The sequence below is a fragment of the Gopherus flavomarginatus genome, chromosome 4 (assembly GCF_025201925.1).
Source record: "Gopherus flavomarginatus isolate rGopFla2 chromosome 4, rGopFla2.mat.asm, whole genome shotgun sequence".
In the NCBI taxonomy this organism is placed as follows: domain Eukaryota; kingdom Metazoa; phylum Chordata; order Testudines; family Testudinidae; genus Gopherus; species Gopherus flavomarginatus.
In genome coordinates this window covers 110,831,196-110,843,218 of record NC_066620.1, presented here as the reverse complement: position 1 = coordinate 110,843,218, position 12,023 = coordinate 110,831,196, and the positions used below count along the sequence as shown (strand labels likewise).

General features: G+C 41.7%; 1 protein-coding gene across 4 annotated transcripts in view; it reads right to left on the bottom strand.

Moving 5' to 3' along the window:
• NHSL1 (NHS like 1) overlaps window positions 1-12,023 on the bottom strand; it is a 254,240-nt gene that overhangs the window by 7,400 nt on the left and 234,817 nt on the right. For all 4 annotated transcript variants that reach the window (XM_050949408.1, XM_050949409.1, XM_050949410.1 and 1 more), the window contains 2 exons: window positions 1,481-4,921; window positions 786-915 (listed from right to left, as the gene is read on the bottom strand). In XM_050949408.1, coding sequence (XP_050805365.1) covers window positions 786-915; window positions 1,481-4,921 — 3,571 coding nt within the window. The remainder of the gene's footprint in view (window positions 1-785; window positions 916-1,480; window positions 4,922-12,023) is intronic.

The following is a 12,023-nucleotide window of genomic DNA, read 5'->3' as shown; positions in this document are numbered from 1 at the left end:
CACATTCCAAATGCAAGCTCTTCAGCTGTTCCAATTATAGATAATTTTTTTCTGCATATCTGCTGGGTTAAATGGTGTACCTGCTTCTCATTGAAGTGTTATTTTTTTTAAATCAAAAGAAAGCTAAATGAAAAATCAGGTACCTATTGAGTTGAGAGGTTTTTATTGAGTACCTATTGAGTTGGGAGGGGAATCTGTATTGCACTCTTCATTGCTAAACCAATTTGACACAAAATACTCCACTTCAGACTGGATTATGGCAAACTATAATCCAGCACTTGTCATATGTTTTGCCATATGACTGACATATTATGTTACTTGCCAGTTTAAGCCACGCTTGCCATGAAGCATTAGCGTTGAGCCTCTGTCCCAAACTGCACCATATAACCAGCGAAGGAGAGTGAAAGGGATGAAGGGAAAGGGAATGAAAACAAAAAGATACACAGAGAAAGCAAAAGTAAAGTTAATCAGGCAGATTAAGAATAATACAATATACACAAGGTGTAACATGAAATTTTCAGGGGTCAGGAGATTTGTAAGGTTATCAAAACTGGTTTAACTGTGAGCAATTTTTAATGTGGAATTAGTTAAATATTATTATAAAGCAATAAAACGCACGTTCTTGTGTTTATTACTGATTTCCAACTACAGTTATTTACTAGAAAATAAAGAGGGTTTTGCTGTAAAAACAAAAATGATCAAAATTAGGTTTCTATGGAGGAGACTTAACTGAATTGTGAGAGAGTTAGTGGATGGAGCAATACTGACAGCAACTTCCGCAGTACCTGTGAATGGCTGCAAACAGATCCTCAGTAGTTCTCGGTCTAGCTGGCGTTGCCACCTCCTCACTCCCTGCCCTGTAACTGTTGCTTGGCAGTGATGAATTATTTGTTGTGCCTGTCTCAAACACCTCAGCTAATCAGAAGGAATAAAAAAATACAGACAGGCTGTCACCGGAGTCCCAAACGGCACATTATCCGCTAAAACACCCCTCCATATTCTTCACTACAGTAAGTGAAACATTGAAGGGATATACTGAACAAACCGTTTTCTCACTATTTCTCTGATTTCACAATGATTTTTTTTTTTGAGGGAACTGCAGTGTCTGAAATGCCTATGTTTGTTTACATATACACAGCACAAAATTAAGTTTTAAGGGTTTTTTTTAGGGCTTCAATTAAAACTAGTCACCAAAATTCTTCACACTAACCAGGTTTTCCCAGGATTTTTAAAAGAGATGATGCAGTTAATAAAACACTGCTTGTATCTCCACTGCTCTTCTGACTAAAGGTTAAGACGGAGATAGAGAATCTTTATCAGAGATTAATCTGAGCCCTGTTATTTTCCTTATGATTTTTAGTCTAGTATCACATCTCCCTTTCTGTGAGTGAAAATCTGAATGCTATCGCACTTCCTCCAACCCCCACCATCAGTAAACTAGCTCCTGCTACACCTGAAGGATAAAAGAAGACAGACTTACCACTTTCATCCTCTTGAGATAGATGTCTGTCAGTGTTACTGCTGTCATCTCCATTGCTGTCTGAACTACTTCCTTCATCCAAAGTGGTCTGCTGCTCCTGCCTGGGAGCTTCTTGAACTGGTGATGCAACAGGCTGTACCATACAGACATTGGTTTCCACTGTTTCGAAGAAGGTGGAACCAGCAGCTCCTCCCTCAGGAACCAATCTGCCTGAGTCCATCTCATTGGAACTGAGTCCATCTGTAAGACAATTTTTTGCTTCTTCGCAATGTGCAGTCTCTCTCCTAGTTGGACTTGATGTGCCTCTGACAGGATCACTCACGTTAGCTATTTTCTCTGCTGTAAAATCGAGCTGCGGAGGTGGCACAATGAGGAACAGTTTCGGTTTCTTTGAAATAGGAGGTGGCTTCTTGTTTGATGATATACCCTGGTTCTTGTTTGCAGACCCTGATGGCACCTGAAACAGTATACTAATACAGTCAGCGTGAGATTTTTCATTCTGCACAGGAGACTGAGATGCTTCTTCAATATTTGTTCCTGATACATCAGCTTCAAAGGTTTGTATTAGATCTGCTGCATTTCCAGGTTTTTGACCACTGTTGATCTCAGGTGCACTGTCACTGAGATTTGGAAGTGAGCTCTGAGGAGGAGTGTGAATTAAGTTTTTGAAGGAAGGACTGTGAGCTTTCATCTCTTCATCCAGGCTGTTACTAAGCCTTAGAGAAAGAGATGGTTTTAGAGAAGGCTGTGGTGAGAAACTTACAGTTGCTTTTTCCTGAGAGTTGGCTTCAGAAATAGATCCAGCTGATTGTTCAGTCTGTGCACCTGTACATTTTTTCACAGACCTCAGTTGTACCATTTGCAGTGCTTTGGTGGTTATTAAGGGCATTACAGGCCTACTGCAATCTTGCTTGTTGGCTGGCTGTTTCACTGCACTGTAGCCAGAATCATCCTGATTACAATTCTTAGAATATTGTGTGAATTTAGTTGCATCTTGTGTCAGTTTGGGGTCAAGAGGTGGTGCTGGTGGAGGTACTACATTGGGGAATATGGAGGAAGAAGGGGATGGAAGGGGAGGAGAAGGGTCCGAAAAAGGACTGAATGATGTTTCCTGTGGAGGAGAAGGAAACCATGGACCACTCAGGGGAAAGGAAGGATTTATAATAGCTTCTGGCGGTGGTGGGGGGAAGCTGGGAGAGGCTGGTAATGGAGGCAGATCCATTCCATCTGCTGGGGCAGGGGGCGGAGGAGGGAGAGGATGATCAGGGGAATGTGGAGGTGTCAGAGGTGGAGGACCAGCAGCATCAGGAGGGGAGGTCAGGGCTAGGTCCAGTTTCTTCATGTTCACACTCCCTTCAGTAGATGTATTGGAAGAAAGAGAAGTGGAGGATGAAGAGACGGATATTGAAGATAGCAGAGAAGATTTTCTCTCAGGCACTTTCGGTTTCAACTTGGATTTCCCATTTGCTGGTGACATGGATTTTAAAAACATGGGCACTGGAGTAAGTGCTGTGGGTGTATTTGATTGACTAGAGTACCCACTAGATGGTGATGTGACTCTGTGAGACTTCTCTGGAGAAGTGTTCTTTGGTTTGGTCAGTCCACTGGCCACTTGGGGCATAGAAGCCCTTGAGCCCTCATTGAGGTGGCTGATGCTGTAATCATTGAGGCTGGCTGTCATGCTTGCAGAACGAGGCACTGGGCATTTGAACTGATCATCTGGCATCCCAGCACAGTCACTGTAGTAACCCCATTGGTCAGCATACTCTGACTTGATGCTGCTTGTGTCACTCTGTGATGGAGTGACAGTACAGAGAGAGTACATATTTGGAGCTGTTGTGGACATCATGCTGCTACTTGCGCTGACAGAGCTCTGGCTGCGAGAGCGCAGCACCCAGGGATCCTCATAATCACTGCATGGACTTTGGGATGGGGAGCTACCATTTTTGCACTGAAGGTTTAACTGCAGTGAATGCTGGAGGGTAGCGATTAGTGTTTCATCAAGTACCTGTCCGCTGGACTGGGGGTTGTTTTTTGGGACTCTTCTGAGCGAGTCTGTTCTGGATGGTGGAAGAGGTGGCTTCTTTGCTTTTTTCAAAGATATGTTTCGTATGAGGGATTTGTCACTGTTGCTTGACCGCTCGTCTTGATTTTTCTTCTCATTTCCATCAAAAACATTAATCACACTGTGCCTGGGGTTTCCAAAACCATTATTACTATTGCATAGTTTACTTGACTTGAGTCCAGAGTCCATATGCATGGTAGTGTAGTAGCCATCATGGTCCACTGAATACAGAGAACTTGAATCTTCTTTGACAGAAGTCCGCTCTAGGCTGCTGCTACTCACGTTGCTTACAGGAGTGGAATAACCTGCCGCGGCACAGGTTGGCTTGTGGGAGGGTGTCTCATCATTTTCTCTAGATTCGTACACCCAGTGCTCTGTGCTGTTTATACTGTTGCTTTGTGATCTGTCCCCTGAAAAACTGGATTCACTTCTGCCATCGCTATTCTGGGAGTGGCCTGGGAAAGGGAGATTGTTTCTACAGCTATAGCTCATACTTTGGGACGTATTCTCCACATTTCCTGGAGTGCTGAGAGATACTGCTGAGTCACCAAGGGAGAGCATCATGGTAGCATTAGACGAGACAGTGTCTGAGGTCTGGGAGTGGCGTGTTGAGCTGCTCTCACTCCAGTTACCACTAGAAGAATGGTGATCTTCTTTCATGCTTACTGCATTGTTGGCAACAGGACTGTCTCTGGGTTTTGTGTAGGAAGATGAGCTGGTGATTTTACTATCCAATGGTCCAGCACTCTGGGTGGTATGAATCACAATAACTTCTGAAGAGGATGATATTGTGGCATTTGGTATGATGCTGGTTGCATATGTAGCATGAGGAGAGACCACACATGCTGGGCTTGCAGCTTTTTCACTCTCATAACTTCTCACCTCTTGGGACTTTGGCCGTGTCAGTGTTCCAGTCCTAGGGTTATTCCTCATATGGACCACACTATTATCAACCTGCAACTTGCTTATCTCGTGTGACAAACTGCCAGTGATGTCTTCTGCCTGGTTAGAGATGCTCTGCCTTTGGTCCAGTGACTGCAGAGACACTCTTGCTCCAGGTCGAGGCAGGCTATGAAAACCCATGTTGTTATTTAGGCGAGAGGCAAATATAACCCCAGCGGAATCACTCATCACAGACATGTTTCCAGATGAGCTGGAGAACTGCGACATCTGGGCCGCAATCCCTTGTCCTTTCTGTGCTCGTATTCTTCTCACTGAAGGGGGCACAACTTTGACTTCTTCTGTCTGGCAGCTGGTGTCCTTGGTTTCAGATCTCTGTATAGCAGAGTGGTAGCTGTCTAGTCTCCCTAGTGTGGAATAGTGATCTGGGACATGCATCGAATGCCCACGGAAGTCACTTTGGCCAGTGCCAACTGCTGGGGTCAAAATAAAACAACAATTATCCCTCAAAAACACAAGTACTTCACTATTTTCGTATTCTTATTAATGTAAAAGACATCATAGGTCACATTCATTATTAGGTCATTGTTCCCTTTGCCCCTGGAGGTTATACAGCTGTGGAGAGATGTTCGTGCCTTCTGAAAAACCATGCAGTACCAACAAACTCTGCTTATGCATTGTATATTTTCTACATTTCTCTTCCCATTTTCTTTATTACAAGGGACTGTTTGCTTATGGAATCTTGTGTGTTCCTACTGCTTATTCCACATCACATCTTCTATTTATGACATGATAATTTCCACAGCAACCCATAATACTGCACGACTTCCAGAAGGGAAGCAGCAGGAACAGACAAAAGCCTGAGAATGGAAATCTTGGTTCTGTGCTAACATCACAGAAACAAAGAATAAGAAAAAGGAATTATTAAAAAAAAATTAAAATCTGCAAAACTGTTTCTAAACACTATTCTTTTCAAAGTCCTTCAGAAGGCACCAGTATCTCTTCAAATCTTTGTGTGGGCTAAAGAATTGACAGTAGGAGTTGCTGTATCACAAATAAAGCAAATGTTTGAAGAAAGCAATAAAAATAATATATTACTTAAATCTGTAAAGGATTAAATACCATTTGCCGTTGGAATTATTTTGTATCTACAATAAAAGAAGAAAATGGCGGGGGGGAGAGAAGAGGAGAGAAGAACCAAGAAAACTAATTCAACTGATGATCTTCCAATGCACAGCACCATCAAAAACCTGCATTCTTTATTTAAAAAGCAAACAGAGATGTTGAAGACCGCTATGCTTCCTGTTTATGAGTCAAATACCATAGCCGGGGTAAACAGACTTGGAGGACAAAGGATGAAGAATGTATTAGTTCACGATATATTATCATAGTTATTTATTATTTGAATTACTGTAGGACCTAGAAGCCCCCTATACAGCTATTACTAAATCAACAGAAAGGACCATCAGGTTATTATAGATTTCTCTCTTTATAGGTCTTTGTGCCAAGAAAAAAACCCACCACCATATATATTGTTCTTTAAACAGCATTTAAAACTGGACTGGAAGGGCTCTTAATCTCCACTTCAGTTGTGCTATTACAGTAAATTGCCAACAGAAGAGGCAGCAGAGGAAAGAGTTTGTCTACACTATGTTTTAAAACCCATTGCAGTGAGTCTCAGAGCCTGCATCTACAGACTTGGATTCCTGCTACGCCACTAAAAACAACTGGAACAGGGGGAAAGTGGTTGCTTTAAAACTTCTGCCTGCAAGCTGCTCTCAGAAATGACCCAGTGGCGTGTCTGAGTTGGCATCTTCTCCCACTGCCTGCCCTCTTTCTTATTTGCTAAACACAACTGGATTGGTAGAAGAAGTGTTTTCCCCATTCAGTTTTAAATACAGTTTAAAGCACGTTCAATTATTCTTATTCTTGGCATCTATCAGAGTGAAAAGGTATTTGGGGGAGGAGGAAATGGTATTGCTTGGGGGTGATGCTTCTAAAGGGAATGCAGCACATAAAAGGCTGAATTTGTTTTACTTTTTTCCAGACAAAAAGTAAACTTTAAGCCATTTTAAGCCCATTTTGTTTGCTTGTGTGTAGATTCTTCTGCTCTCATGAAAATGCAGAGTTTTTCTGCTTCAGCCAAGAGAATGAGAAATGAAAATTCTAAGTACATGAGCCTATCAGAGCAGACAGAATATAGTAGTCAATTAAGGTACAGATTTGCATAATTAGAGTCTAGTTATTGAGAGAGCCATATAACAACAATAATCATATTTTTATTATTTGAATTTATATTACAGGGTCAGGTTCCTGTTTTGCACAGTGCTATAAAAACACAAAGGTAGACATCACAAAGATCCCTGCCCCTGTGATGTGACCAGGTGACAATTATTATTAGCCATTTAGAGATAAGGAATTTGTGTATTACACAGAGAAATAGCAGTTGCGATTTGACAAAAATAAATGGACAGAATGTAGAAAACTGTGTGAGAATAAACTGCAGTTATGCATCACAGTAGGTATACTGTATCTTTGCATTCTGATTGAGAATTACTCGTGTGTGTGTGTATACACACATACATACACACACTGAAAAGTGTGTGTGTGTGTGAGTGTGTGTGTGTGTGTATACCAATCTATAATATACATATATGCAACTTTTAAAAATACATGGAAACACACTTCACATTTGTTTAAAATGTTACACATAGGGAAACTAAATATTCAGCATAATAGTACCATTCACAAAGCAGGACAACACCAAAGATTTTCACCCAAGACAAGAAGCTGAGAATTTTAGAGTGTAAGTAACTGGGACAAATTTATTTACTGTAAATATGCATGGAAATTTTAAGCTGACTGGAACAAAACAAAGTCAGGACAATTTAGGGCCTAATCTAGCAGTCCTTATGCACATGCAAGGAATGCAAAATTTGACTCAAGGTAGGTGAAACTTCAGACCCCAGTATTGCAATCAGATCCCTTGCAGAGCCCCATGACTTCATTGAGGCTCCACCATTCTAACAGGCAACCAGTGTGCAGCCCCAGGGAAATCAGCGGCACTCTATGTAGGTGGAAGGGTCCACTCACATAGCTATAGTTGATGGATAAGGGCCTTAAATTGAAGGCTAATTGTTTCAAGTAATATATTCTGAAAAGTGTCTTGTTTTGTTTTTAAAGAAAACATAACATTGAGGTTTTAAAAAATTTCTGTTAAAAAGAAATTGTGAAATTGCATTGGTCTATTTCTGTCCTCAGATGAGTGCACAACTCCATTTGAAATCATTGGAAGTTGTGAGCCCTAATTTCACAATTATGTACCTGTTTCCAGTTCCATTTCTTGTACAAGGACAACAGAAACCTGCAGGGAAAGCTGTGGGAACTCACTGCGCCTCTCTTAAAATGCTGTGGGCTAATCCCAGCTTGGTGGAACTTTGGAGGAAATTTTATTTTTTTATTGTTTCCCAGTTTGTTTGGAATTCCTCATCGAATGCCAGATTGTCTCTTACACACTCTTCTGAAGGCTTTCCAAAAATTCTTAACTTGAACTGCCTTTGCTGCTACAGCTGCTGGAATGTGTATTGTTCAGGAGCAGTTTCTGAGGAAAACCTCAAACCATTAATTGAATATTACATTTAGAAACCTCTGATCTAATAACAGGTTGAAGTTATGTCTGCCACTACACCAAATGCTGGAAAAGAATTTGAGCTAAAAGTCCATCTGGTTGCAGAGGTGTTTAAGCAGACATCAGCAATTTTTTTACAGAAATGAAAATTGAGATACAGATGTTGCACAAATGCGGTTGAGAACAATCATCATTATGTTTGGAGTTTTAAAATGGTGGTGTCTAGCACAGTGGCTTGCTGATTAGTGCTGTGCACTACCACGTGAGAGACCTGGACATAGTATCTTACCCATCAAACTGTTGCCAGGCTGGTAATTACTGGGACTACTGAACAGGCAGTTAAATTAGAGCACAATTTAAGAGCAAATAGAGAAAACTGAATATCTGAGTCAAGATGGGCTCATATATTTGTAGGGTTCCAATCAGAAGTGCTGGACTCAGTTGACCTGGGACAGGTTTACAAAGGTAAATACCCGTCACATGACAGAGATCAGTATCCCCTGACTTTAGTGGCTACTCCATCTAGCCACTGTAGATTAATCATGCAGATCTGAGAAAAGAGTTTGCCTTTAAGTCCCTAGGGTTGGATGAAATGCAGCTGGAAGAGAGAGCCTCATGCTACTCTGCAGTGATTACTCTGACAAAGAGCAGCAACAGTTAATTGAGGATCATCACAAGGTGGGTTTTACTGAGGTAAAACAGTGCAAATGGAAGGATGGATAAGAGAAAAAGGTGTCGTATTGTTGTTACAAAATATTGTGTTGGTTTCAACCAATATATAAGCAATCTCTCTTTCCAAACCTGCTGTGTCTGGCTATATGATTATTTCTAGCACATGCACTTCTCACTTATGCTTCAGACGTGTTCATGAACTTAGCGCAACTCATACCCTACTACTAGGCCTTCTCCAAAGGTGGTAAGCTGCGTAAAGGAATGGTGCATGTGCAGTGCCAGCACTATCCCTGTTATCACATGTGAGCAGCCTGACTCACTTCCTCCTCTATGTTTTCCCCTAGCACTTGCACAAGTATAGAATATCTACACAACAAAAATCAACTTATAAGTATTTGAATTTGCACTAGGTGCTCCATAAAGCATCTGACATTTGATAGGGGGGAAAAAAATCCTACAAAATCCTACAATACTCCACAGAACAGTCAGCTAAAAGTGTTGGATTTTTGTACACATCACTGCTTCCTGAAAATATAAATGTTTAATGGATGAATGTCTACTGGATGGGGAATCAAGACAGCTTTGGTTCTGTTTCTTGCTCTGCCACTGATTCAACAGCTGACCTTGGGGATGGTCGTTATCCTTAACCTCTCTGTGCTTCACTTGCCCCGTCTGCAAATGAGGATAATACTTAGTTGCCTCCTAAGAGTGTTGCGATTAACTGTGAATTCATTTCGTTTGGAATGCTCTTCGTGACCCTCAGATGAATGGTACTACAGAAGTGCAATGGATTAAGCCCAAAACCAAGTATCTCAATGACATTGAGAAGCTGCAGCCTTATTAGAAATACCACCAGTTAACAGCACAAATGCCCAATGACCCTAAAGGAAATAATATCCTCTCTGAGGACTATGTGGGATATGTATAGAGAGAGAGATTGAGAGACCACCAGGATTTGAAATCCCATGGCTTGAGTTGCCTGACACTGGCATGGAATCTATACATGTCTGTAAGCCTAGAGTTATCTGGAGTTCTAGCTGAGAAGGCAGGATAAGCTTCCTGTAAACCAAAAATATTTCTATAAGTATACAGCAATTAGTTGGGCTCAGGAACTTGGTGGAGTTAGCTGAATCCCTCAGGAAACAAAATACCTATGGATTTACTTATTAAAGCCTAGCATCATTTGGGGTCATAGCTGCTCAGAGTTTTCTGAGATGATTACTTGAGACTTCACAGGAATTGTTTCCTCTCAGCTATTGTTTACAAGACAGAGCTCCAACTATAAGAAGTTAAAAAGTGACAGTTGGAACATTTATGGATGGTTGGTGAGAACCAAGTGATGCGATCTGTCCTACCAGAAAGCAGGTGCCGAGCGATCATTCTGGATTCAGCTGTCAGACATCCATCCTGACCACTGATAGGTTGTCACAAACAGATCTGGTGTTCAGGGACCTATCAGGAAGCAGATGCTAGAGACAGGAGCCAAAGAAAAGCATCTGATCTCAATTCTGGCCCTTAACACAACTTCCTTTTAAAAAAAAAAAAGGGGGGGGGGGAGGTTATTGTGAATAAAACCCCAGGACATTCAATTGGACCTTACGTTAAAAAGAATTGTGAAAGCTGTTACTGAAGATGTGAGAACAGCGGTAATGGACAGAATGGTATGCTTAGATTGGTCCCCGTCCCCTCGGACCAGAACAGGGCAGAGGCTAGCTGCCAGGCTGTTAAGAGGCAAAGAATCAGAATGTGCATGGAGCCTGACAAAAGGGGAGAGGGGGAGAGAAACAAGCAAAGAAAGGAACTCTAAAGCAATTTCCTCTACTGAACCTATCCCTGTTGAGATGAAGAAAGACTTGCTTTGCGTCTAGTAATGAAGGATTAGATGTGGTTCCTGCTATAGGACTGGTGCAGAGATATAGGGAGGGAGCATAGGGGACCTAGAGCCTGGAATAATTGAAAGAAGTAACCCATTGAAACTGCTCTGGTGCAAGTTTATGGGGAAAGCTTATCCGCAAGCAAGACAGCTTCAAGTCTTGGTAAAGGCAGCACTGGATCAGGTTAGGCTAGATCCCTGATAAAGGAGTCAGTACAGAATAAGTACACAGTAAGTTAAGTAGCACTGTAAAAATGTGAAAAAAAAAGTTGGTGTCTTTGGTCCAGTCCATAGCCTAGAGGTATAGGAAGAGAAAGGTGAACTTTACAAAGAGCTGAAAAGAGGGGGAAGCTTCCAGAAGATTCTCCCTGTTACCTGCCCTTCTGTAAGAGAAAGAGGGGAATGTTCTTACTTTCTGACAGGTCCAACCCAGATTCACCAGTTCCAAAAAAGGTACATTCTGACATCCAGAGAAGAGTTAGAGTGCGATAAAGGAAATGGTGATAGAATGTAGCTGCTTCAGTAATGCCACATCCAAGAGAGAGAGAGAGAGAGAGAGAGAGAGTTGTCTCTGGTCTACATTACAAATGTATGTCGATATAACAACGTCACTCAGGGGTGTGGAAAGGCCATACCCCGAGCAATACAGTTATACTGACTTAACTCCTGCTGTAGACAGCGCTATGTCACGGGTGGGCTTCTCCTGTCCACATAGCTGCTGCCTCTTAGGGAGGTGGAGTACCTGCCCTGACAGGAGAAGCTCTCCTGTCGGTGTAGGCAGCATCTTCACTAAGGGCTACAGCGGCACCACTGCAGCGCTGTACATGTAGACAAACCCTTAGTGAAGCTAAGTCATGCAGGTACATCCATTTGGAGCATTAGTCCCTGACTTTCTTGTCTTTTCTTTACTCTTGTTCAAATTCTGTCCCACAGAGGCTAAGTTTTATGGTTTCTATGTAGTTGATGCAGATAATTTAGAGCTATGTACGAATAATCAGGAGTGTGTTAGTGTCTGTAGAAATTTAACACCCATTTCCCCCCCTTTTTGTTAAACAGTTTTGAGAGATGCTACTGTTCAGCAACAGTATTGTTTAACATATATAAAGTTAGTCCCTTTGCAGTTTCTTGGTGATATCTCTAAATTGTTAGGGGTCTAATACTCTGAATCTGGCCAGTGTGGATATGAGAACAATTACTTTACTGGACAAGTGAAGGGCCATCATTTATAGAGCACCTTTCAGGCAGGAGGATCTCCAACTGCTTTACAGACTATGTACATGGATCACTTTCCTCATCGCTGAAATGGCAAAAGGGCAATACTCCAAAGTATGCTAAAATATGAATACTTAAAGATATTTTTCATTGGGATTTTCATAGGTGCAATTAGTGTTCCCTTTTAGAATAT